Genomic DNA, 26,681 nt, shown 5'->3' with positions numbered 1-26,681 from the left:
GTTATCTTTGGATATAACAAATAAAATTAATACCATTTTTCTCGGATCCCAATTAGGGGACATTTGGTTTGGGTAATGTTTTATTACCTAAATAGAAAGATTACTTTGAAGATAAATTATTCAGAAGATTACTGAATATAAATGATTACTATGTTTGATAAAATTTGGTAGATATAAATAATTATTATATTTGATTAAAAGTAATAAAAGATTACCAGTAAGTTATTTTACTTAAATGCCCTTAAATATAATTATTTTTAAATATTTTTTATATTATTTGTCATATTAATTAAAAATAAATTTATTTTTGTCTCAAAAAATTAATAAATAATAACATAATTATAATAAAATAAAAATTATCTTGGTAATATTTAAATACTTAAGGTGAAGGTAATAATCAGAGTATCATTTATATTACCTGTCATGTCAACATTGATAATAGAAGATTACTGTAATATTTTATTACTAACAAATTAAACAAGGGAATAAAAGATAGATTATCAAGATAATCTTCAAAAACTGGAATCAAACGGCCTCTTCGAGAAAACAAAAGTTCCACTGAAAAAGAATACATTTTCGATACTTTTGCCCACATAATAAGTAACCAAATTAAAACAAACAGTCTGTATATGATCAAAGATAATTTTTCTCGTGAGTGGTGTCGTATTAAAAAAAAGAGCTCCAATATTTCCCAATCCCTTGATATTTGGGTGTTCTTTGTAACTTGATCTTTGTTCTTCCAGCTTCATAATCTCCTCAGCATGATCAACTTAGACATATAAATTTGTTTCCTGAAATGTATTTGATTGGCGCCCAGTTCTTGAGTCAGGACATTTTTGCCCTGGCAAAGAATATCCCAGCAAATAGACCTGAGAGAACCATAAATTGGTTGGTATATATCAGATGAAAATAATAGAATATAAGATCTTATTAATTAAGAGTTCATAGAAAGTATATGTTTCCGATTACCAAAAACTATGCTGAACATATTTGGAAAACTCAGTGGAACCTTGAACAATACAAGACCAGCAATGGAGATTGGAATCTTGTTCAATGAACCTACCAAGCTGTCAATACCCGTAAATTTGTCAACAGAAGTTCGAAATAGATTGTTGTTCAAAAATTCAGCATAAAAAGAGATTAAATTATGATTACCTGTATGTGGTTGGACCAGTTTGCTTTAAAAACCACATGGAGGTGAAGCTAATTGCAAGCCCAAGAAACCCACTGGCTGTTGCAGCAACCCAGAACATAGGCAAATTTATTACATCCCTGCAAATAATAACCATGAACATCAGAACAGAAAACTATGCTGGAAAATAAAAATTCTACCGAGAAGCTAGTGGAATTGACTTACACAGTCATTACATATCTCCATTCATCGAATAAGAGAATCAAGAAGATGGCAAAAGGAAGAGATAATAAGTTATTCAGCAACACCATTGAAAATTCGTTTAGAGATCCTGATCTAGTCACCTGCTTCGCTTTGTCCATGACCAGCCGCAGGGTAAGCTGTCACAATATGCATATGTTATATCTACTTGGATAGGGAAAATTTGGAAAGAAAAGATTTGTAAATGAAACTTTGGAGTTCGATAAAAAAAGTCAAGATTCTACCGAGTAGCTAGCGGTTAGAACACAATTAATAATCTGCCAAGCATATCCTGTTGCATCAAATGAGAGATCTGTGATCCCTCCACTGATAGCAGAGATAATCTGCATAGCATGAAGAGATTTGTTAGTAGTATATACCAAATTTTCGTAAATGAAGAGATTTGCTATGTTGCATCGTTTACCATTAGAAACATTGCAGTCCAGACCTTCGGATTCTGACGTTTTCGAAATATATACAACTCTCCAACTGCTGTTAAAATATTTGTCACATTCTTCAGAATTGTCACCATTGCAATATTTATGTATTTCAAACTGAAAAGAAAGATGGACCAGAAAACATTAAGCTGCAGCACAAAAACCAGGCATATTACAGTTTGATTCAGCATGAATAGCCTCAAAAATATGCAGAGAACAATAAGATGCTCTTCAACATTATTCTTTCTGTATTTAACATCCAATATCTAAAATGGTGCACTTTATAGCATACCTGTACATGCCTGAAACAAGCATGCCAACAAAGATTATATTAACAGGTATCCAAATCTTAACCAGCTTCCAATTTAGCTTTTCCACTGAAATTGCTCTGGAGAGCCCAAATAAGGCAACTACTAGAGTGCTAATTAGATTCTGCAGCTCAAAAACCAAAATAATTCATGAACAAAATTTGTGACTTTGCAAAGGAAGAAAATGGATCTTTCAACACTAGGCTATATAGAGAAGTCACATACTTGATAAAACATCAATGATATTCCAGCATTGAAATTATAACCCGAAAGAACGACTTTATTTAGCAAAATCATGCTGCAGGAAGTTATACAGTAAGCTGTTCCCGACAGAAGAGGTCCTGATTTTGTTCCTAACCTATGTTCTCTCTTTTCATCCCCGTCAACTGAAATATTTGCACCGCCGCCAAATGTGGCTCGATTCCCTCTAAAGAACCTGCTTAATTGATTATGGAAAAATTACAGGCTTCAGCATTAACATCAACCATGTATTGTGTCATAGATATTGCAGATGTTTTATAGGTGTTTAAACTAAATCTTGCATAAAGGCTGAAAGAGATTTTACCTGTCACTTAATCCTCTGTATCCTTGCTTTTGAATGCCATTAATCATCTTATATAACGCATTTTTACTTTCACTTAATATGACTTTTCCATTAGAAGAACATGATTCGGGTTCTTTTGGATCAAGAGAGATAACTACATCCAACTTTAACTCGGATGACATATTGATCGTCTACCTGAAAATAAGAAAAAAAGAACAACAACACTTCAAATGAAGTTAACATGCCATAGTTGAGTCTAATCAAAGCCACAATAAAACAACTAATTCTTACGCTGGTTTCAGTTGGCAGAGAAGACAATGACAAGAACTGTTCGCAGCTTGATAACCTTGGCCTTCAACGGTCTTTTAAGTCTCCACAGGCGCAATAAAGGTACTCCAGAAAGCTGAAAACAACAAACTGGCAACAGGGAAAACAGGTGTCTGATGTATCTTTTTCAAGAGCACGCAAAGTAAGCAAAAGGGTGGATCCAAAGATCTTATTTTGATAGAAAAAATGGATGGATTTTGAAGAGAAAGAGAGATTCCAGGAGAGAGGACCGTCCACACAGTTAAATATTTTACAAGTACTGTTTTCGAGGTTTACTTCAAAGTCAAAACACTTGATCCGGGTACATTTATGAATTATTGCTTGAAAAAATAGAGTGGAGAAGGAAACTGGATACAGAAGCAAAGTTGAAGTGGGTTATGCCAGTCTGAATACTAAGCTCTTTGCGCGCGAAATATGGCACGGCACTGAAATCTAGGCGCCGCTCCGGCTATTATAATGAGCCATAAAGCTGCCCATTTGCAAGTGAGCTCAAAATTTAATCACCACTACCTTTCATGATTGTTAATTCATACGCCAAAAGCTTTTTTCCACCAAAGGTTGGTGGAAACTCGATCCGATACTCATTAATTATTAAAAAATTTAACTTTTAATTTATAAATAATTAAAATTAATAAAATTAGTTAATTTTATGAGTAAAATTATTGTTTAACTAGTAATACATTAAAAATAATAAAATTTTATCATATTTTTCTCTTTAATTTAAAATATAACTATTTTCATATGATCAAGTTTTAAAAAATTATATTTGTCTCTTAAGATTTCCATTTTCAACCCATCCTTTCTCCAACCGATGATAGTCAACTTCCCTTTGTTGACGAATCATGTCTTCCCTCCTATAGCCATTGACGATCAGTTTTCCTCTAACATGACGAAGACTTGCTAAATGTGTGTAATTATATCATTGAATAATTCTAAATTAAAAATAAAGTAATATCTAATTATTTGATAATACATATAAGTATATGTTTATTTGTGTACTCAAAGTTAATACACATAATATTACTCAAAATATTTATGTTGTATGTGTTTTGAACTTTGACCAAGTGGTTAAGGCCAAAGGACCATTTCCTACCAAAGTAAATGCAAATGCACACACACAAGTTTTGAAAAACTCAAAAAACTCAAATACACACCCTTAGACCAATTATTATTAAAATTTTTTATTAGAACTAAGAGTAAAATCGTTATTTTATCAATAATATTAAAAAATATATTATTTTATTTTATTTCCCCTCCCAAGTTTTGAAAATTAGCATTTTACCTCAGCCTAAAACTTTGAAAAGTAACTTTTCCCCCTCCTAAATCCCTAAGATTTATTGCAAACTTTGAAAATGGCAACAATGGCGGCCAATCTGTTCCAATTTTGGCCGATCTTATTTGTGTCTCCCTTTGATGTCGCTGACGACACCGTATGAAGGTTAATGGAGCCTCGACGGTGATGAAGCTTGAAGACGAAGAGGCTTCATCGAATCGACTTTAGATGACGAGAATCTATTACGTTTTCTATTGATTCAACTTCAGATTTAGATGACCGTTGACAAAGATTTGTTCTCTAGCCACGAACACCACAAATTCTAGCCATTCAAAGTTGATTTGATGAAGCCTTTTCGTCTTCAGGCTTTGTCGTCGCCAAGGCTTCATCGACCTTTGTTTGGCTTCGTCGGTGATAGCAAAGAGAGAGGTAGAGATTGTCAGTTGACGTTGAAACCAATTGGCCACCACCTTTGCTATTGTCAAAATTTGCAACCCTAAAAATTGGGGGAGGGGAGGGGAGGGGAGGGGAGGGGGGGGGGGGTGGGGAGTTACTTTTGAAAGTTAAGGCTAAGAAGTGAAATGAGAGTTTTTAAAACCTATGAGAGAAATGAAATAAAATTATATATTTTTTAATATTACTGATAAAATGACTATTTTACCTTTAATTCTAATAAAAAATTTTAACAACAGTTGATTCATAAATAGATATTTGAGTTTTTAAAATACTATAAATATGTATTTGTATTTGTATTAAAATTTATGTGGGAAACAGTCCTTCGGCCCGTGGTTAAATACCACAAGCCTATAAAAACACCACAGGTTGGGCCAAAAAATAATGGATGGTCTAGGGTCCAATATAAAATAAATAAAAATCAACTAGGTTGGGGCATTTGCATTCAACAGCGAGATCTTTACAAGCCTTCATTTTCCGCATATCCAGACAAATCGACCCTCTCCCTCTATCTGGCCTTGTTATTACCACCTCCCCACCCCCATAGCTTCCTCCTCTACTTTCCGCACTTAAACTATTTTTCCCATAATTGTCCATAACATTCTCTTCTTCCTCTATTTTATTAAACTTACTATCCAACCATCTTTCTCTTATAATCTTCCTCCTCATCGTTTGTTTTAACATACCGTTTTGTACATTATCTTTGTCTTTAATTAATTGTTGACCAATTCAACTTTGACTTCTCAACGAGGTGGTGTTGCTAGCAACAAGTAACATTCTAGTTCCTTTTTGTTTCGAAGACAACTCTCTCAATCCTTTGAATTCTTTATCACGAGAGAATTCTTCATTGATATCACCATCAAAGCTTTCAAAAGACAATCTTGACATATACATCCTTCATTCACTCTAATTTTCATCTTCATCTGATTTCATGTCTTCCAAATCAATCATTCTATATAACAATGGAGCATGTTAGAGGTAGATCTAGGCTAAAAATAACAAATTTAAGTTAGATTTGATAAATTTAGATCGAGTTAGCAATGAGTAAAGAGTAAAGGTGACTATGTTAGAAAGTTATGCACACGAGAGAAAACTTGTACCAAGGGTGTGTAAAAATTTTAGAAATATTTTGGAGACAAACTGTTATTTAGTTTTAGTAAAAATAAAAGACATTTTTGTTTTTTTTAAACTAATTTTATTAGAAAATTAACATATTTGTTTTTCTTAACGAGGATCACTGGACTAGAATGAGAACTATTGTGGGTCCTAATGATTCTAGCTCCAAGCATTTCATGTAGAGGTGTGTAAGATCTAGTTTAGTATAGTTTGAAGGTTTTTTTTAAATTAAATTGAAAAAAAAGACTTAATTTTTTTTTAAATTAAACCAAACTAAATTGAAAAAATATGGTTTGATTTAGTTTAAATTACGGTTTGAACCTATTTAACAAAATTAATTGAATTATAATTTTTTAAACTATAAAATAAATATGAAATATATATACAGTATATATGTTAAGAAAATTATAAAATAAATATTTAAAAAACAAGTTATACACCTTATTTTTTATTAAAAAATTATGTCAAATATAGTTATATATATGACAAAATACGATTTACGGTTTAGTTTAGTTTTAAAATAGCCCAAATAACAACTCAAACTATAATTTTTAAGTAGTTCAGTTCTGTTTTACAATTTAAATAAAATTATACACATCCGTAATTTCACGCATCATTTTCTCATTTACATTTTTTTTATTTTTTATTTTTTATTTTTTTGCAAGGTACCATATCTATGTGGTCTGAGGTTGACAAGTAGGGCGTTCTCCTGGAGGATGATCTGCTGATCTTCTCTCGTTGTGGTGGTAAGCCTTCATGATCTCTGAACACATAACTGAACTGATTCAACAACAACTCCAATTCAGCCAACTCTCGTCGGAAGATTCTTTAATGGTCTACAATAGAGCTAGCTCAACCTCTCCATACTGCATTAACAATTGAACAAAAAAAGGCTATCTGATTGCTTCTTAATAATGTCTGTAGTTTAGAATGACTAATTACCAACATTTTATTTTCCTCTGCTACCTGCTGGCAACATATATTCCTTTTCATTTTGTTTAAAAGCCATTTGAGGGTCCTTAAAGTTCCATAAAATGTCTCACCAAGTGCCCAGCAACTGAGCCCCTAAAATAAAGTCATAGTTATCTAAAGGCAGAATGTACACATCAGCGGTAAATCGTTGCGACTGAGAATGATTAAATTATATACAAATAATATACATAATTTTTTATATAAATAATAATATATCATTATATGATTAATATTATTTTATTTTTAATTTTAAATTATTAATAATATATTATTATTTATATATAAAATTATATATATTATTTATATTCATAATAACACTCTTGAAGGAAATCTAATTCTACTAGCTTTTATATTAAAAAGGCACTTATAAAATAGAGTATTGTTTTTTATTCATACAAGTATATGATTTGAATAAAAAAAAGCATAAATTTGAATATCCATAAAATGTATTTGTCAACATCACAAGGACAATCTTGACTCTTTCCCAGTTTATACCAACAAACCAATTGTACTGTACGTACATACTCAAATGCCACCACACAACAATTCCATACTCAAAATGAAAATACAAATAAAAAATTAAAGCAAATTTAAATGACCATACTGTCCCTGTTCTCTTTTGGCAACAAGTGAAACATCGGCGACACTTTCTCCTTTCTACTCAGCAACAAGTGCACGGGGATGCAAGTGTACACGAAGGCCATTCTTCAAGAACAAAGTGAGAGACATCTTTTGCTCCACACGGTGACCGGGAGCCAGGGACAGCCGGTAACGCAACAGCACGGCTGAAGCTGCAGACTTCATTTGCAAGTATGCCAAGTCCTTGCCTAAACAAGTTCTCGGTCCGGCGTTAAACGCCACAAATTTGTATCCATCTTTGGGCGGTTCGAAGCGGTCCCCTTTAGCCGATAGCCAACGCTCCGGTCTAAACTCCAAGCAGTCATCTCCCCATATCGTCTTCATTCTCCCCATTGAGTAGATGGAGTACGTCACGGTTGAACCGGCTGGGACGGCCGTGCCATCTGGCAAGACGTCGTCGGAGACTACGTACTTGAAATCCTCTGGGACTGAGGGATATAAACGCAGCGTTTCGGCTAATGCTGCTTTGAGATACATTAACTGATCAGCTTCATCAAAGGCTAGAGGCTCTTCTAGCCATTTCTTGATGTCATTGCCACGAGTTTCCTTAAGAACCTTTGAGATTTCATTGATGATCTTCTGTTCAACGTGGGGGTGGTTCATGACAAGCCAGAAGAACCAGCTAAGTGCCACCGATGAGGTATCACGGCCGGCGAGAACGAAGTTTAGAGCTATCCGTTGAAGAACCGAACTTGGGAAGAGGTTACCATCGACGTCTCTTTTCTTCATAAATCTTGATAATAAATCATCTGATGGACTCTCTTTACGAGCTTCTATAGCGCTGTTCATGTAATCTTCAACAACTTGGAGGCTCTTCTTCAGCCTTTTCTCAGCTCCGATATCAAATAGTTTCTCCAATCTCCATAAAAATCCAGGGTACAAAAGCCGTTGAAGAGTTGCTTCAGTGGCCGTATCAAAAGCCATAGCAAATGAATTTTCTGGTAGCTCCGGTGAGAGAGTCTCGGGGTCTTTTCCGAAAGTGAGACCGCAAATATTATCAAACGTTAAACGAAGCAACAAATCTTGCAAGTCCACTGAGAGACTATTCTCCGCTGCTTGATCTAAAATCTTCCACAAACGATTCTTGATCGTCCGATTCACCCACCGAGCCATGGCTTGCCTTAACGTTCTTGTAGTGAACTCAAGAGCAGCAGTTTTGCGCTGAATAAGCCATGTTTCACCGTCACTGTTGAAAATCCCTTGCCCTAACAAATCATGAAAAGCCTTCTGCCACGTGGGACCTTTGGGGTAGTTATCGAACCTTGTCCGAAGAATATGCTCCACATTTTTAGGGTGACACGTGACTGTAAAAAACCCTTGTTTGGTGGCAAAATAAGGGAGAGCAATGGTACAAGTTTGGTAAGTAGCTGAACCACCTGTAGCTCGAAGATTACTAGCAATCCAATCGTGTATTCGCCGTCGGTTCTTGAAGAGAATCGGAAGGCTACCCACAAGAGGATATAATTTGGGGCCTGAGAGTTTACGAGATAAGAGATAGAACCAGAAAGCATAGGCTGAAACTACAGCCACTAAGCTCAAAAGAAGAGCTAGGTTTTCCATTTGAGAATTGTTAGCACTGAGTGTTGAATGAGATAAAGAATAGCCATGTACATATATAGTGGAGAAAACAAGAGAGTTTGTAGGAGAAAGTTGTTGGGAATTTTGTGAAGTGGCTCGCTATTGGGTTGATTTTGATAGGAATTAATGTACACGAAAACCATGCAAAACTTTTTGAATCCCTTGTGAGTAGTTGTGAAATACTTGATAATTTTGGACGCCATTAGATGAGACGTGTCACCCTTTGATGATCACTTTTTTTTTTAATTTTCCAATTTGGTTCAAACTTTCAATTGCCGACTGAATCTTAATAAATCTGTATTTTGTCCACATTTAGGTATGAGTAATCCTATATATACACTTTTAATATATAATTTAGATATATAAATGATGTATCATTATGTGGTGAGATGTATCAAAAGTGTGTACGCATAATTTTATTGTTTTTGTATATTGTATTGTTACATCGAGCCATATTTGAGAGAGGATATAATAATTCAAGGGAATCAACAAGCTAGCCAAATAAACAATGCAATGAAAAAATTTAAAACAATATTATACGTATTCATTTTAAGTATGCAAATAAGTACATATTTATGTGTGTATTCATATGATTGGTTATTATTTTATCTTTAATTCAAAATAACTCAATTACATGGTGACACATACTGTGCGTGATTGATTTGTGTACTTAAAATAACTACACATAGTTTTATTAAAAAATTAAACCTTAAACAAGTTCTACCTACATTTAATATCTAAATAATTGAGTATACAAATAATATTTCATTATGTGATTGAATGATTTTGAATTAAAAATAAAATAACACCCAGTCACATAATAACATATTTTTTATATATTTAATAGTGTATATAAAAGTGCATACTCATAGTATTGCTCATTGATTTATTATATATCCTCTAAAGTCAGTCAAATTTATGGACAACAATAGTTATAAGTAGTAGCCATGCATGTAGAAAACTGCAGAGATTCTAGAAGATCTCCTCTCTACCCCTTTACACATTATAATTAATATAACAGAAGAAATTGAAGTGAAAGATTTTGATATAATTTTTGGTGTTTGCAAGACTACAAAAAACCAAAAAGGACTATGCCTTGCTTGTGCAAACGGGATGCCCTGGTGAGTTTTGCTTTTATTTTATATTAATTTTTCGAATCTTGTGTTTGATATGTATTGTTTATATAAAATTCCTACCAAAAAGTAGTGGAGCTTAAGTGCTTTACTGGGTATACAACTTGAAAATAATTACCCAAATGCGATTGCTTCAACTTATATTCTTCAAAAAATCTTTCTTGGGGAAGAGAGAGTAGTTAGAGACAGTTAAACAGCATTGGGAAAATAGGGTTTGTTTCGAAAGGTAGAAAAGACAAATTTTCTAAAAGAAGGAAAAGCAAAGAAGCAAATTAAACTTGACTCTCTTGAGTGAGTAGTAGTTTCTCACATGCGGAAACTTTAGGAGAAAGAAAATATAGAAACCTCATTTTTTCTCCCTTTCTTAGGGGAACTCTTACCAAACTCTGATTAATTTCTAGCTGTCAATGTCCAATCTTGATGCTCATTCACAAATTTGGCTCATGTTGGAATTGAAGTCTCAGTCAAATACCAGCAAACTTTACAATAGTCTCTGTGGTGAAAGTCAATTCCGTTTGATCTTATAATTTTTTTTTTCTTGATTGTGTCATCTGAGTTACTTTCAGGACATTAACTTGAACACCCATGAGTAGAAACAGGATATCAAGAAGACCCAAGCCAAAAACAGGCTTCATGTGTACAAATTCTGGGTTTCATAGGCTGAGCCCAACCCATTTGATTCTTCTTGAGTGGACTTAGATATAGCCTATCAAATGTCCCTCCCAGCTCAGTTCCAGTTGATTCTTCATGAGATAAGACGGAGTGTAAAATCCCATGTCCACCATCTCCAGTGGGTTAGGAAAATTACGATCACTATCACCTAGATATTATATTTCTAAATAAATCCGAATATCAATAAAGGTGAGAGGGAAGCATTCTAAATTTACCATTTAATAATCAATAAAAATATAATAATATTTATAAGTATATATTTTTTAATATATAAAAACGTATATAAATAATATATCATCTTATTATTTGATGATTTTCAATTAAAGATTATAGGATAATTAGGTTATATAATAAAAAAAATACGTTTTTCTATAATTAACATGTTATAGGATTAAATCATACTTTAGGATTAAATCAATACTTTTAAATATCAATCTCAATCATCGATATCATACAAAATTCTATTAATCAAATCATTTTTTTGGAAATTCGAAACATTTAAGTCATTCAAGTAAAGAGATTTATTGATTGATAAAGTAAAATTTAATTATATAACATATTATTTATATATTCAATTATGTATTAAAAAGTATATACTCATAATATATTGCTCTCGTTTCTAATAAAGGATATTGGGGATAACATGTGAATTCCATGTAGTGTGCCAATTCTATGACAGTGCTTCTCATAGGGTTCTTTGTTATCATTCTTTAGTCTAGCTTCTAGTTAAATTAGTTCAACAGTTGGAGACTTAGTTGAAGAGTGAAATGCACAATTTTACAAGTGAGATATGTAAGCTACAGCTGCAAACAAGTTGCCATTAAAGTGCAAGGATTATCTTCTGGTCACGTGGCAACCCCATATCCATATCTACTCAAGGTCATCTTTAACCCCTCATTCTTTTTTCTTCTCTAAAAATCAACTGAGAGGCAAAACTAGAAGCCAAGAATGTAAAAGATAAGGCACTTGTGGAGAGCTCGCGCTGCAAACACTTCCACTTCCTCGTATTCACAATCGCAAACCCAATCCAATGGTTCATAATTCACCATCAGACCACCCCCAGCAAAATATATTACCATACCATATCCCACTTTTAACAACTAGCCGAAAGTAGTTTGTGTTTCTGTAGATACAAAGAAAGATATGGCTTCTCTTCCCTTTAGCTTTGCTCCAGCTACTGTGAGAGTTTATGCAGCTACAGAAGCTAAAGGTGCTGGTGGTGGCAAAGAAGAAAAGGGTCTTCTTGATTGGATTCTTGGGAACTTGCAGAAGGAAGAACAATTTTACGAAACTGATCCAATCCTGGCAAAAGTTGAAGACAAGAATAGTGGCACTACAAGTGAGCGCTCCAAGAACTCAGTTGCTGTTCCACCGAAGAAGAAAGGTGGGTTTGGAGGTCTCTTTTCCAAGAAATGACCACTAATTATTGCCTCTTAATTAGCTTTTTTTAACCATTGATCATGTCTTGTACTTAATTTCCTTTCAAAGTGATTCTTCAAACTTAAGTTACGTTTCCTTCTCATTTACATATATGAATCATTTCAAATCATCTACTAATTTTCTCCATATGATACCATTTGGTTATTTTACTTCACCCACAGAAGACCTGAGTTTTTTACTGCAAAATGAAAGATGAAAGATATGTAAACATTATCAATTTATCCCAGAGAAAAATGAACAATTCTTGCTGTCGTCAAAAGGTGTAAATTTTTCTCTTGCATGCAAACAGATCCAAGATTTACCAAGATGAAACATATATGCTACTGTAAAATGACTGTATTATAAAAACTGTACACTGCATAAAATAGATGGGTATTTCTCGTAATGTGTGATTTAAAGAGCCAATAGGTTAAATTGATTTATTGAAAAGTTAACTATAAAACTATGTGTATTCACTTTGGATACATATATAAGTACACACTTTATATATATCATTATATAATTGGTTGATTTTAAATTAAAGATAAAGTAATATCTAATTATATGATGATATACATAAGTGTGTATATATTTATGTACTTAAAATAGGTATGTATAGTATTCCTCCTCAAAAGTTAATTAATTCAAACCCAATGTATTTTAGTTGCCTAATTACCCAACTCATTGAAGAATAACAGTAAAAACTACTAAGACGAATATAACAGCAACTGTAGAATGTTGCTCGGAAGATTCCTTTCGACAAGGCAGGTTAGTTCACTCAACAAGAAATAAGGAGAGAAATGGATCTAGATTTATTGTTCTAAACAGAAGAGACTCTATGTCTTCATGGGTCCAGACTGCACATTTAATTCCAATCCCAGACAAGGGTAACATGAGGGTGGCAAAGGACAAATTAACTAGGCAAGAGTGTTGGCCTTGCCTTGAAGGTGGGTAGGCAATAGGCAACTCATGCTCAACTATGCATAAAAAATAAAAAGCTGAGACCTTTATGTTCCATAAACAAGATTATCATCTAATTAAACTATGCAACCTGAAAATTTATCATATTCTTGCTAGTTGTTAAAGGTTGAAGAGTTTGAGATTGCAAGCAGTGAAGAACAGTGTTCCATTTTTATTCTGGTTTATTGCTTTCATATTCTGATGAGTTTATTAAAGAAAGAAACATATTTAAGACTTGGTGATAACTAAAGCAAACTATACAAGATGTTTTAAATCTTTCGTTTGATGCAAGGTTGCACCTCAGAAGAAGATTTTTACATAAATACTGTGATGCTGCAATAAAATTTAAGAAGCGTTAGCAGAAACAGAGTTTGATCGCGGCAAGGAAGAAGAGGAGTTGATGAACTCGATGCAATCCTCAATGGCTTCAGTTCTATGGGAATCAACAGGAATGACAGACTGCTTTGATCTTCCTGATGAAGAAACTGCAGCAGGCGAACGTCTCTTCCTCAAAGATGAAAAACATAGACCTTTTGCTATCTTACTGCCCAGATGCTCGAGAAATCTAACCAGCGAAAGCTCTGATCTTTTTGGTAGCCTGATTCCACAGCTCCCAGCAGCCCATCTCTTGTTACCAGCAACTTTACTGACACAGTTTCGTTTGTAAATTAAAGCTTCCTTGCTAATACCTGGTATGCAACAACAGCCTTCTCGGTTACTCCTCCTTGTTGCAAAAGAGCCAGTAGCCTGCCTCTTATTCTCAACAACTGTGCAAGTAGATTTTTGTTTCTGGGATATAATCTCTTTGTTAACAGCTGGTCTGCTACTAACTTTGTTACTCTCTCTTGTTGACATTTTCAATAGACAGCAGCTGGTAACTGAGATAGATCTGCAGAAGAGGCAAAGAGTGATACAGCAGTTGAGAGAAGATGGGCCAAAATGTGAAGACCTTGACACATATATAGAAGAAAGGGCTATAACAGGAAGCTCAAAATGTGAGAAGCAAAGAGGGTTATGATTATCTATGATCTAGCACTTCACTTTGAAAAGCTTTTTGTAATAAACCCATATAACTAGAGATTTAAGCATTCAGTAACTTCCGTAAAAATGTGCACTAAAAGCAGTGATTTCTAGATTTCCCACAGTGAATGCAAGAGTTCACATTGAAAATAACTGTCATAATTTACTCTTACAACTGGGTCAGTCACACCTCATGACTGCAATAAATCTTTTGGCAGATGAGTTCTCTGACTTCCACTTGCTTTTTTTTTTCCTTTGCTTAAATTATATAATACAATGAATAGAACTCCTTTTCTTTCTTTTGAAAATGCTACCTTAGCTTTGTGACTAAAAATATAAAGATTCTCCTCTGCAATGCTACAAATGAATGATTAACTGCTATGATAAGATGCATATTATGGTGGGACAATTGAGTTCTTATGTGTGAACAAAGTAAATGTTTTGCAGGATTGTACATAAAATATATATATGTAGCTGCAAAGAGATAAAAAAAGAACCGAGCGTGTGGGTCTCCAATTAAACTCTTGCTTTTTCTGATGATAGTCTAAAGATTTCTTTAATGCCTGTCCAGACTGAGTGAAGTGAATTAATTTGAGGTGAATATTATATTGTATGGAATCATTATCTTTTCCTCTGCTAAGCAACTTGAGTTTAATCCTTTTTATATAAAAGGCCAATTTTAGATGAAACAATCTTTCGGTAAAATCTGTTTTGATGGTTACCTCAGTGTGTATAAATATATACAAATTAATCTAGAAAGCAGATACCATCTTTCTCTCTGGGATTGAAAGCCATTTATGTTACCTAGGCTGAAAACAAAATAGATGTCAAAGGTGGGTGCATAGAATATTGAACAGTTGAAAAAACCGGCAAGTTGCAGACATGAAGAGGCCCAAATTTCATACCCAAAACCCTAAGACAGGACCCCTTAGGCTGGAAATGTTTAGCCTACTTAAGAAGGATGGATAAAAAAACAAACCTTTGATTTGACAAGAGAAAAGTTGCATCATGGTAACATTGATTTTATACACTCCATGAGGAAACAACAAAGTTCTGATTATTTTTTATTGACACTATCTATCAATCCAACAATATCCACACTGCTTTACAGAATGCTAGTAATATTTGAATTCAATCATCTGGCTTCCTGGTTGGTGACTCTTTCAAAAAGGAGTCATTATCAGGACTCAAAGAAAAACCTTAGCGGGAAATTGTGGCAGTCTCTCAATTGCTCAAATGCCTGCACAAAACAAATGGTTTTAACCCTATTCCTCCGAATCCGAAGTATAAAACCTCAATATGAAGTTCATTTCCTTCCCTTAGTAAGGCTCTTACGTTCATCAGCAACAATGAAGAAAATCATCAATTTATAGAAACAAATACAATAGAAAATGTCAAAATTGTAAGATGACAAACGGGTCAATCATTTCACTGTACATCTTAGCATAAACTACATCAGCTAAAGGAATTTTTATACAGACCACCATGGTCCAGGGGAGCACAGACAGATTCTTTCAAATCTTGATTCAACAATGTCGTTCTAATCAGCTTGGACTGCACGCTTAACAAGTTCATGATTGTTCACAGCTAGCATGTACACAAACTTCAGAATCTCTTTCACAGCAGACAATGAGAAGAAAACAAATCTCATTCTTCATCATTCTGGACCAGCAAAACTTCTCCACCAACACCAATAATGTAATCCAAGAACTCTCCAACTTCTTCAGTATCTTTAAAACAATAGGGAGCTTTTAAATCGCTATCTAAATTATACCAAACCCCATCAATCTTTCTCAGTGTAACCCAATGCCTACTCTTCCAAAGCCCACCATAACGTGTAACAGGAATATTAATCACAATACCCATCAAATTATTTGCAGAGCCATCGAGATCAATGGATGACGCCTCATTTCGACGATCATGCCATACTACACTCTTCCCTCTCCCTTTCAGAGCCGCAATAAGAACATTAATATCATAATTTCCAGTTAATGCGTTATGGTGAGGCTTAAAAACAACTGATAATGGCGTCCAGGCTTGCTTGTCAGGGTCGTCGAGAACAAGTTTCTCAGCAATGACATTCAAACTTGCCCGTGTAAAAGCATTTTCTTGCTGAAACATCAAGTAATTTCTTTGTTAATCAAAATCCCATTAAAAGTTCATACCAAATTAACATGAAATATTATAATTAACTGAAAAAATAAAATATAATACAAGTAGGTGGATTAATCAATTCAACAACTGAAAAATCCCCAAATTAACTTCAGTTTTCTCAAAATTCAATATGAGTAAACTATGAGATTCGATTCAAGACTTTGAATTAAACTTTAATTTATCAAGTAGTTGACGAAGAGAACAAAATGAGTGATGGGTATCAAATTTATTACCTGAAAGAGATTATTGAGGGAGTGTAGAAGGCAGAACTGCAATATTTGCTTCTCGTGATAGATTTTTGGCATCTGGCTTCCCATGTTTGCTGAGTTCATCTAGAAATTGTATCCAGAAAAGAATCACGCAGACGTCGGCGGGTTAGCATGAGGATTTTACTGTTTTATTATTTCCGTAGCGGGGGAGAGGAAACACAGGAGTGACATGTGGATGACGGGTCGTAAACTGGCCACAGTTGCCACGTCATTTTAAAAAAATATAACATATATATATAATTTAAAATTTTTAGAAATATTTTTAATATATTAATTCAAAATTTTTATTATTTTATTAATATTTTATTTTTTTAAAATATATAGTATAATAAAATATAATATAAAAAATTTAAATTTTGATAATTTATATAATATATTATTCAACTATTATAACTTTAATAATTTTAAATTAATATTATCTTATTAGACTTTTTAATATTTTTTTTAAACAAAAAATCATACTCAAATTAAATTGTTTCTTCATAGTAAAATCAATTATATTAAATAAAATAAATTTTAAATTCAGTAACCGATCTTACAATTATTAAACTAAATAAATTAAAATTTTAATTTTAAAATATCATTAAAAAAACTAAAACTGAAACCCTCCCATATATAAAACCTTTTTTATTTTTTCCGTTAAACCAGCCCTTATAAGGGTATAAGACTTGTAATATTACTCTTTAACAGATATTGAGACCTTTTTCAAGTCTATTCAGAATTAGCCACACCTTATTTTAAAAAACTGGATGCCAACGAGTTCTATATGCCTTTTTCATTTTTCACTAATGTCAGCATTACTCTCATCACATCAACAGAACAAGAAGATAGAATAATATATTAACTGTGACCAGACAGAAGCAACATCAATTGATGCACCTCTCCAGAAATAAGCATTTTGCTTGACTAAAATGTGGAAATCCAGAGAAAATAGAATGAAATTAATTCACAGGCAATCCATTTTGTGCGATTCCCGATTGTAAAGCTTCTCCCGTAGTCAATAAAAGATTTCAGCATAACTGGACAGAAAATCAACAGTTCATGAAGCTGGGAAGCTTCAATATTGTTTCTGCAGCAGTCGAACCAAAATGAGTTTCTGCGGGATCGACTGACCAACCTCCTTTTGTTCTTTTATGCCAACTCTCATATATGTAACCTTAGAAAAAAAGCATACTATTGAGACAACAAAATCAGTGCATACCACCAAAATGACGACCATTTTAAGAAAATAAAATGGACAAATTTGACAAGCCATTTGAAGAGAGGCGTTTTGATTAATCTCTAAAGCCTCTCTTTTTCCAACCAAGCATTTTTTTTTTACCTAAACACGTGTGATCTCTCAGTTTGAGAGATACAAACTAATCAGTATCACACCCAAAAGCAACCCCATTTCCTTCATGTCAACCCAATAGCAAAAGAGCCCTCAAGAGATAAATTGAGTGACTAAAAAAGGAATCCCAAGTGTAACTCACTGACAAAATCAAAATATCAAGATTAAACTCACTCTTAACTTATCTAGTAGAGTAGTTGTAAGGTTGATCACTATACTCAAAGTTTCACCTTTGTGATTGGTTCGGCCGAAAACCAAAAAACCTGGATGGAGGTAGCTCTTAATAAATAACCTTAACAACTCATTGTCTCCATAAGAGCAACAAACAAACACAAGTCACACTAAGAAACCATCAATAGAAGACTCAATCCCAACAAACAAAATACAAAAACTTGACATTACAAGTAACCCAGTTATTGATTTAGAGGAAAAGAAGTAACCTGTAAAAGAAAGTCTATCATATATTATATATACAAGCATATTCATCATTCATCAAAATATATGCGAGTATATTCATCATTCATCAAAGCCATAAAATTTATAAATTCTACCTTTCCAAATATATTTTACCCGTCAATGACTAAACAAAACATACTTCAATAATCATGGCGGTAATCACTGTAACTGTAACTTCCCCTTGGCCCCATTTCACTCTCAGCCCTTTTCTCCTCCTTTTTGTTAGCCTCCTCTTCTTTACTCAGACCAACAAACTCCTTTGGCAGCTTCTGCTCGTATGGCGCGTAATCCACTGGAGCCGAAGGCCCAGTGCCAACTGACACCCCGTACGTCGATCGAGGGGGTAACGGCGGCTGCTTTTGATCGTTCGATGTCGAATAATCAACAGGGGCCGACGGGACACTACCGCTTGGGAAGCTGTAACTCGAGGCTCTGCCGAACAGCGCCCGCACCGGCACCGGCACCGGCACCGTCACTGGAGGAGAGTAATATCCCGAGTAGTAACCGTAATCCCGAACAGGAGAAGGAAACGGAGGAGGAGCAGAATAGTAATAATGGCTAAAATCAGCGATATATTGGTAATCTTGACACGGAGACGGTACGACCCGTTCTTTGATAGCGATTTTCAAGCGGATTTTCCCCTGCGGACGACCAGATGGGCGGAGAAGCTCGAGATTACGTACGGAGGACTCAGTCGACTCGTCCGAACTGACCAGGTGAGCAAGAGGGAACTTCAGCGAGCCGACCAGGGGTTTGGGGGTATCGGAGACTTTGGAGTGGAAGATGTCGAGCGAGAGGGCGGACTCGCGGAGGGGGCGAGTCATGGGAAGAGTGAAGCGTTCGTTCCAGACGGGGGGAGTGGAGCCCGAGTCGTCCGACCGAGTGGCAAGTCGATAGTCCGAGTCGACGTAGAAAACGACGTAGGGTTTGAGATCACCGTTTCGCCAGTTTACGTTTTTGAGGTGTTTAGCGGAGATTATTGTGATGTCGAGATCCAGAGGGTTTGGGGAGGCCATGAGACGAGAGTTCAGTGCAGTTGAGCTTAGCTTAAGGCGGTGCTGCTACTGCTATCGTACGCCGTGTGCAAAGAGCCATAAAGCAAATAGGTTAGTGAGAGATTCGTAAAGGATGATGTTGGTTGATAATTGCTATCACCTTGAGACGCGCCTACGCAGAGAGGTCCGTGAAGGATTATGCATTGGCCCCCCCAAAAAACATAGTATTCAGTCCAGCCTCTTTCAAATTTTTACATTTAACTTTAAAAAATTTAAATGTTTATTTATCTTTTTTTTTTAATTTTATTATAAATATAAAAAATAAAAACGTTAATTAATAAAAAAATATTCAAAAATTTAAAATTTTATCATATTTCTCCCTCTTAATTTAAAATCTAATAATTTTCTCTTATCTAAAATTTGAAAAGTTATATTTTCTTTCAAATTTTTTTTTTCTTTTTCTTATTACTATATTTGTTTCAGCCGATTGATATCATTCTCACCATCTTATTCTCCTATCAATCTTCAGGTGTCGATAACCATTTTTGTCAGGTAAAAATGAATTATAAAATTATCATCATTTATGCATACTTGGAATTTAACATAAATCCTAGCTTACATAATAAAATGTAAAATTAAACATGTTGGACATGGCCTAACTACATTGAACATACTCAAAGGTCCAAAAATTTCATAAAGTAAGAGATGAAAAAAATTCTTAGGTGTTTGAGTATACTTCTTGTTTTTTCGTTCCAACTTAAAGTATAGGATAATATAAAATTACAATAAAATTATTATTCTAATTTTACGATGATAAAAGAGAAATTTCAAATATGCTTCGTTTCAAATAAAACTTAACAAATAAACATTCCCAAAAGTTTTAAATTAAACATTCATCCACAAGGTCAAGATAATGTCTACAATCCAATTAAAACATTTTAATCATTATAATTATTCTAAATTATATTTTGCCCTAAAATTTTTAAATTTTCAAAACAGCCTATAAGTTATAAATTATTACAATTTGTTCTCTACTACTTGGAAACACAGCTAGGGTAGCCCAACTGTATCCACGTGCACCAACACACGGGCTGTAACATGCAGCGTTACCCTTTGTGCACGCAAACGTGTTAATAGTGGCGTTACAACATGCGCAAAACAACGTGCAAGTATTATTGCTATTTCCCCAGTGCGAAAATTACTGGGATTCTGTCAACTCATAGCAATGCACAACTGCAATGCTTAAAAATTAGTTCAAATATATTACTCGAATAAATGGTTTGAATTCGTAATTTGAGTTCATGACTTATTGATACATTGTTTTGCTTAAATAATAGAAAAAACCATTACTTTGAATCATAAATTCAAATCGAAATGAGCCATAAATTTAAACTGCCGATTCACGTTATAAATTTGAACCAAACTAAATCATGAATTAAAATCACTGATTCAAACTATAAATTCAGATCAAACTTGAACTAAACTGAGTTAACCCTAAAGATAGCACATGGGAGATGATATGATATGGTCCATACAGAACACACGACTGAAGCCAAATGCATTTGGTTCTCAAATGAGAAAGAACACAACGTCTAGTCATTCTTATCAATCAACCCTGATATTTTGGTCTACTTACAAAATATCAACTTGAAACCATTTCAACCTCTCATTCCCCCGGATAAAGAACTGTACTCCAACTAAATGTTCAACAGCAAAAACAAAAGCTTTTCATCCATGATACCATTTATCAATTTCACTTCTAAAGCAACACTCACCATGCTCTGCCATGGCTTCTCCACGGAACATCTCAAAATCTGGCTGTGAAAGTCTGCTTATTAGCTGCACCATGCTTTTGGTTTAAAGCAATGAATTCTGCTCTGAAAATGAAACAAAAATAGGTCGGTGCAACAAAATAGACACTGGTCTGAGGACAGCAACAACATACATTTGATAAATCACTCGAAAACCTGATCAAACATACATAAAGAATTTACAGTACAAAATGCCACATACTAGACTCTGATTCAAGGTATATTGCCTATCTGAAACAACAGGCGGAATACATATCATATATTTTCATGTACTCATAACATATAAACATATACAACGGAATAACTGTTCCAAATGCCAATATTCGAAATATATATTAACTGAAACAAATGTGATATTACAAAAGATTTCTGACACCAACCCAGGCATTCACACATAATGTCAAAATGGTGAGGCACTTGAGAAAACTGTCGAAAACAAATCTTATGATTTCCCATCTTCTTTCTTAAGTTTTGCACCATACAATGTGAGCCAGAACATGATGGAGGCTGTCGGAGTTAAATGATATCAAAATTTACCTTGCTGGAAATTTACATAAGCTGTGTATCGGTGAGTTAATGACAATCATGAGATTGTATTTGCATCCAAGATACGACACAAACTGCCACAAGTCGATTCTGTTTTGCTTTTAGCTTTGGACAGTGATGTAAGCTGTAGTTATTACCCAGAACTTCCCTGGAGTGGGAGTAGGGATACCCGCAGAGGGGGAAGTGACTCTTGCTTGCCTAAAACAAAGGCTGACAGTTCTTTAGGTGCAACCACCATTCTCAACCATTCTTGTAACTCTTCACCTTCTACTTTCTCTTTTTCTGAATTAATAAAAAGAAACAAAAGAAAAACGAATAAGAACACCTATCCACATATAAATTCTCAAAAAGGAGCATATATTTCGAATCTTGATACAGACCAAATTATGGAAGTCCATAGGTCAATGGGCATGGATATAAAACAATAAGAATAATAAAAGGATGGTTTCCACTTAGAACAGTTCTAGAAAACCAATTACTCAGCTAGCACATCAAAAGTGCAAAAAAAGAAATTATTATTGATGCAAATAAAATATAAAGATAACAACCAGTAAAATGAAATTTCTTGGATGCCAAATCAAATAACAGCAACACATTTACCTTCCAGATGAGCACCGAGACCCTCCAAAACATCCGGGTTAGCACGAACAACACAAAGTGCTACTTCAAGAGCAGATTGCAACAATGCTTTCACCTCTCCTTGAACAAGGTCAACAAGATGCCCCTGTCATATTAAGTTTTGAATCAGTTTTCAAATCAATATATATATGTACAAAGAATGAAACAAGCTTAATATAAAAAAGAGAGAGAAAGAAAAGAAAACCAGAACCTGATCCCTTCCCCATGGAGCAGAACCCCCAGACTCATCAATCCCACCACCGGAAAGCGTTGCTAAAGACACAGGACCTATTGTCTGATTAAGACCATATTCAGCTATTGCTTTATATGCCAAGTCAGTTGCGCGCCGTATATCATCGAGTGCACCAGTGGAAACACGACCTGAATAAACAACTTCTTCTGCTGCACGTCCACCAAGTAAAGTAACCAAGCGACCACATAACTCATCAATGAAGAGCAGATATCGGTCTTCATTTACAGGAGGAACATAAGTGAAGCCCAATGCCCCTCCTGACCTCGGCAATATGCTCAACTTCTGATAAAATAAAGCAAATGAGTATTGTCAGATCATCAATTTCTTGCACATATTCATGAATGGACGATTGAAGTACCCTTATACAACAACAGCGGAATGCTGGAAGATCCATAGTTTCCATCATTAATTTGAATATTTGGGAGAACTTCCAAAAAATGAAACAATGGTGAGTAGAGAACTTCCAATAATTTACCTCCGCATGTGGCAGTCCAGGAAGAAGACTTGCCACTGCAGTACCTACTACTGCATGACCAGCTTCATGCCTAGCAACTACAGCCTTCTCACTCCCCTTTAACTTGGCAGTTTTCTTCTCTATGCCCTATAAAAAAGGTAGTTCGTTTCACTTTGCTCTGTCTTTTTAACTGATAGCTGAATATTTGCTATCAACAGACACATGAAACAAGCAAATGAGAAAAAAATGCAAAATGAAACAAGTGGCACATTAACAGACACATAAGTGCATGAGGGAGGAGGGAGGAAGTGAGAGAGAGATACTGCTATTGCTCGTTCCACTGCTTGAATAAAGTCAATTTTCTCCACAACAACTTTATTTTGTCTTCCAGCCAGCAGAGCAGCTTCATTCACCAGATTTGCAAGATCTGCCCTGCATGATTTATAAATCTGCAAGGTTAATCCTAGTGTGCACATAAATAATATTTTAACAAGAGGGAAAGAAAAAGGAAAAAGGAATGGCTCTTCAACAGGACAAAATAAAACAATGTATATACCCAGTAAAACCAGTAGTCATAGAGGCAATATCAGAAAGTTCAACATCCTTTGCAAGTGGGAGTTCCTTCTTCGAGACATGTACCTTTAGAATGGATTCTCTTCCGACCCTATCAGGTGTCTCCACCTACAAACCATGTGACATGGTATTTCTAAGAGAATCATTACCTGCAAGAAATTTACTCATCTATGATTTCAAAATCTACTGGAATCAGAATACAAACCATAACCACACGATCAAATCTCCCTGGTCGGCGAAGTGCAGGGTCCAAGACGTCAGAGCGGTTTGTAGCTCCAAGAACTATTACAGAAGAATTGCTATCAAATCCATCCATCTCCTGCACAGGATTTAGACACACATCAGCTTAAATGAGATATATTGTTATTACAATCTAATGCTGGAAAAAAAAGTATCTACGAAAGCATACAGTGAGCAACTGGTTCAAAGTTTGTTCTCGTTCATCATTGCTAACAATGCGAAATCGACCATCACGACTTTTTGCAACAGCATCTATCTGCAAAAGATACAAATATGGCAAATCAATCCACTTATGTCCATATATAGCCAAACTAACCGGAGAAATTATGAATCCTTATCGACTAACCTCATCTATAAAAATGATTGACGGGGCCTCCTTCTTCGCTCGTGCAAAGAGATCTCTTACACGGGACGCACCCATGCCAACATACAACTCCACAAACTCACTTGCAGAACAACTTATAAATGGAACTTCAGCTTCCCCAGCCACAGCTTTTGCTAAAAGAGTCTTGCCTGTCCCAGGAAGACCCACCTGTACGACAAATGAAACTAGCAATTACTAATCATATGGGAAATATATATCATAAAATAAATTTTAAAGCCTCTCCAATTATCTTTTGGAGAAACAGAGTATCCACCTACATAGCATGGGAATGTGTCAATATATTTAGCCCCTTAAAAAAAAAAAAAAAAAACTTGCCTTAGCATTGACAAGATACATACAGTCTATTGCATAGGAGACAAATGATTGTTGGTATCATCAAGCAAAATGTTGTCACTAATAATAATTGTTAGGTATCATGTAAATTCCAATAAAGGCAGTATAAGCATTTGCACGAATAAAATCTCATTTTCTCCATGTGGTAGAACTATGCACCAGTCTCTAATTTCAACTCACCAGTAGAACACCCCTAGGAGGACGAGCACCAAGACGTATATATCTATCTGGATTCCTTAAAAATTCCTGGCCAGTAAACATCAGCAAATAAAGACCACAGCCTGAATGAGTGAGAAACACTTAATATAGTATTTTGATGGCCTATTAACAGTAATAGACATGGCTGAGGACTGGCATACATACCACAATTTCTTCCAGCTCTTCCTTTGCCTCATCAATACCAGCAACATCAGCAAAGGTAATTGTTTCACCTTGCTCAGAAACTTTAGCACTACCAGGACCCCGGGACTTGCGACTACCAATTTGACCAGCTGTCTGCTCAACACATGCTTGAAACCACTTAGATACCTTACAAAAGCATGAGTTTCAAGGTACAAAAATGAAAAAAAAAAAACACATATTCTCACCTGAGAAAAGCTCACAGGAAAGCGGTGGAGAAGCCCTGCAAGCACTGCAACATAAAACAGAGCTATCTGCCAGAAATGGAGCAAATTCAAAGACATGGAACTAAGAAAGCTTTTATGAATAAAGTAAAATCTACGATTATACAGATTACATTTTATTTTTTAAATGTCATCTAACACCGGATTAATTTATTTTTACTATCCGTCCATTGGCAGCACAAAAAGACTCCTAAAACTCACCAAAGCTGAGTTCATGAATCCACCGGACCTCTTATCTGGTGAACCAAACTCCACCTGATTATCAAGCATCTTCTCATACGGTGTCTTGATATCAGTGGGCCTCGTAGTGGTGTACACTATCCTCTTACTTGGTGCCACATTTTTCAACAATGATTCGGAGTCTTGAAATTTCTGACTCGTCATCGCCTCGCTCTCTTGAATACCTCCCTCATTTTTCAATTTAAACATTATATGGACACCGTCCACTTCCACTTTCTGCACCTGGTTACCATTAATCTTACTCAAAAAATCACTGTACGGAACGCTAATAAAAGTCGTTGGGGTCCTTGGCTCCGACCCGGGCAACGGAATTCCAGGTCGGAGCAACCGCATAACAAACATAATTATCCCTAATTGCAAAAGCAAAACTCCGATTTCCTGCGCCTGAATTATCGGTTGCCACCGAAACTTCTTCCCCTTTGACCACCAAAACCCGTCACTCTTGTTCCGTTTCTCTCTCTTTCGGTTCGTCGAAGAGCCCGTACTGTTCGGAGACTGACTTGCACTCGCACTCTCACTCTCGCTTGTTTCATTCGAATCTCCATCTCCATCTCCATCTCGAGAACTTGCACAAAATCTAAATTCCCTTAATTTTTTATTATTGCGTAACAAACCGAAACCAGGCCACAAATTAAATGTTTGGCAGCCTTTTGAAAGGTTAACCGAAGAGAAGGGGATTGAATCGTAGATAAAACGGCGTGTTTCTCGGGAAAAAACCCTAAGTCGATTAGGAAAGAAGATTGCGCCATGTAGATACAGAAGATTGGAATTTGAATTCGTGCAGTGGAATCTGTTGTGGATTGATGGACGGAGAAATTCACTTGCTGACATTTTTTTCCTGAAAACCCTAGGATTTGGGGAACAAAAGTATTGAGCTCTCATTTACACGCATTTATATGTTGAGGAGCAGAAACGGGGGGCGCAATAAAGTGGAATTATGGCCGTTAGATGGAAGAAATGACGGTGAATTCTAACCGTTAATTTTGTAGTATGCACCTCCGATATCTGTGGTCTCTGTGTGTGTGTGTGTGGCATGTATATAATTAATAAGTAATATTATGAATATAATTTTATATATAAATAATAATATAATATTTTAACTTTAAATTAATATAACATTATTTATATAAAAATATTATATGTACTTAGAGTGGATAATATCCACTGATGTGGCAGAG

The 26,681-nt window shown here is 34.9% G+C and overlaps 6 protein-coding genes across 8 annotated transcripts; 1 reads left to right on the top strand and 5 right to left on the bottom strand.

The window, feature by feature from the left end:
- Positions 1–561: 561 nt before the first annotated feature.
- LOC123225142 (GDP-mannose transporter GONST2-like) lies at positions 562–2,842 on the bottom strand. Its single transcript, XM_044649011.1, has 9 exons — positions 2,683–2,842; positions 2,343–2,553; positions 2,102–2,241; positions 1,797–1,926; positions 1,618–1,716; positions 1,358–1,512; positions 1,156–1,272; positions 970–1,067; positions 562–869 (listed from the first exon to the last, which is right to left on the bottom strand). The coding sequence occupies exons 1-9, from the start codon at positions 2,727–2,729 to the stop codon at positions 826–828; spliced, it is 1,041 nt and encodes a 346-aa protein (XP_044504946.1). The 5' UTR covers positions 2,730–2,842; the 3' UTR covers positions 562–825.
- A 4,369-nt stretch (positions 2,843–7,211) lies between these two features.
- LOC123225380 (cytochrome P450 86A1) lies at positions 7,212–9,051 on the bottom strand. Its single transcript, XM_044649318.1, has one exon. It carries the CDS (start codon positions 8,999–9,001, stop codon positions 7,460–7,462), a length of 1,542 nt encoding a protein of 513 aa, XP_044505253.1. The 5' UTR covers positions 9,002–9,051; the 3' UTR covers positions 7,212–7,459.
- A 2,657-nt stretch (positions 9,052–11,708) lies between these two features.
- On the top strand, positions 11,709–12,381 carry LOC123225634. The gene has a single exon (XM_044649732.1). The coding sequence runs from the start codon at positions 11,968–11,970 to the stop codon at positions 12,238–12,240; it is 273 nt and encodes a 90-aa protein (XP_044505667.1). The 5' UTR covers positions 11,709–11,967; the 3' UTR covers positions 12,241–12,381.
- Positions 12,382–13,355: 974 nt separating this feature from the next.
- On the bottom strand, positions 13,356–16,876 carry LOC123226263 (josephin-like protein). Its single transcript, XM_044650788.1, has 3 exons — positions 16,611–16,876; positions 15,874–16,335; positions 13,356–14,232 (listed from the first exon to the last, which is right to left on the bottom strand). Exons 1-3 carry the CDS (start codon positions 16,707–16,709, stop codon positions 13,549–13,551), a joined length of 1,245 nt encoding a protein of 414 aa, XP_044506723.1. The 5' UTR covers positions 16,710–16,876; the 3' UTR covers positions 13,356–13,548.
- Positions 16,877–18,412: 1,536 nt separating this feature from the next.
- On the bottom strand, positions 18,413–19,619 carry LOC123225633. Its single transcript, XM_044649731.1, has one exon. It carries the CDS (start codon positions 19,446–19,448, stop codon positions 18,573–18,575), a length of 876 nt encoding a protein of 291 aa, XP_044505666.1. The 5' UTR covers positions 19,449–19,619; the 3' UTR covers positions 18,413–18,572.
- Positions 19,620–20,971: 1,352 nt separating this feature from the next.
- LOC123225632 (ATP-dependent zinc metalloprotease FTSH 7, chloroplastic-like) lies at positions 20,972–26,374 on the bottom strand. 3 transcript variants are annotated; one of them, XR_006504158.1, is made up of 14 exons: positions 25,465–26,374; positions 25,228–25,293; positions 25,004–25,135; positions 24,821–24,886; positions 24,269–24,454; positions 24,092–24,178; positions 23,888–24,001; positions 23,666–23,790; positions 23,433–23,541; positions 23,131–23,256; positions 22,614–22,937; positions 22,385–22,508; positions 21,776–22,066; positions 20,972–21,304 (listed from the first exon to the last, which is right to left on the bottom strand). XR_006504158.1 is itself a non-coding variant. In XM_044649730.1 (13 exons), the coding sequence occupies exons 1-13, from the start codon at positions 26,332–26,334 to the stop codon at positions 21,918–21,920; spliced, it is 2,478 nt and encodes an 825-aa protein (XP_044505665.1). In that variant the 5' UTR covers positions 26,335–26,374; the 3' UTR covers positions 21,353–21,917. The 3 variants fall into 3 exon arrangements, 1 of the variants encoding a protein (XP_044505665.1); XR_006504159.1 differs by having other exon boundaries at positions 20,972–21,299; XM_044649730.1 differs by lacking the exon at positions 20,972–21,304 and having other exon boundaries at positions 21,353–22,066.
- Positions 26,375–26,681: the final 307 nt, after the last annotated feature.

Source organism: Mangifera indica, chromosome 9, assembly GCF_011075055.1.
Source record: "Mangifera indica cultivar Alphonso chromosome 9, CATAS_Mindica_2.1, whole genome shotgun sequence".
Taxonomy (NCBI): domain Eukaryota; kingdom Viridiplantae; phylum Streptophyta; class Magnoliopsida; order Sapindales; family Anacardiaceae; genus Mangifera; species Mangifera indica.
This window is presented reverse-complemented; position numbering and strand designations above follow the sequence as displayed.

Coding starts and splice junctions, on each gene's coding strand:
- LOC123225142 (XM_044649011.1), bottom strand. CDS start 2,729: ATGATTAATGGCATTCAAAAGCAAGGATACAGAGGATTAAGTGACAG. Junction 2,242..2,342: donor TATCATTGATGTTTTATCAA/GTATGTGACTTC, acceptor TTTGAGCTGCAG/AATCTAATTAGCACTCTAGT. Junction 1,927..2,101: donor CTTGTTTCAGGCATGTACAG/GTATGCTATAAA, acceptor CTTTCTTTTCAG/TTTGAAATACATAAATATTG.
- LOC123225380 (XM_044649318.1), bottom strand. CDS start 9,001: ATGGAAAACCTAGCTCTTCTTTTGAGCTTAGTGGCTGTAGTTTCAGCC.
- LOC123225634 (XM_044649732.1), top strand. CDS start 11,968: ATGGCTTCTCTTCCCTTTAGCTTTGCTCCAGCTACTGTGAGAGTTTAT.
- LOC123226263 (XM_044650788.1), bottom strand. CDS start 16,709: ATGAACTCAGCAAACATGGGAAGCCAGATGCCAAAAATCTATCACGAG. Junction 16,336..16,610: donor CCCTCAATAATCTCTTTCAG/GTAATAAATTTG, acceptor TTGATGTTTCAG/CAAGAAAATGCTTTTACACG. Junction 14,233..15,873: donor TGGTCCAGAATGATGAAGAA/TGAGATTTGTTT, acceptor GTGAAGTGCTAG/ATCATAGATAATCATAACCC.
- LOC123225633 (XM_044649731.1), bottom strand. CDS start 19,448: ATGGCCTCCCCAAACCCTCTGGATCTCGACATCACAATAATCTCCGCT.
- LOC123225632 (XM_044649730.1), bottom strand. CDS start 26,334: ATGTCAGCAAGTGAATTTCTCCGTCCATCAATCCACAACAGATTCCAC. Junction 24,002..24,091: donor CTTTGAACCAGTTGCTCACT/GTATGCTTTCGT, acceptor AATCCTGTGCAG/GAGATGGATGGATTTGATAG. Junction 22,938..23,130: donor CTGGACTGCCACATGCGGAG/GTAAATTATTGG, acceptor TTATTTTATCAG/AAGTTGAGCATATTGCCGAG.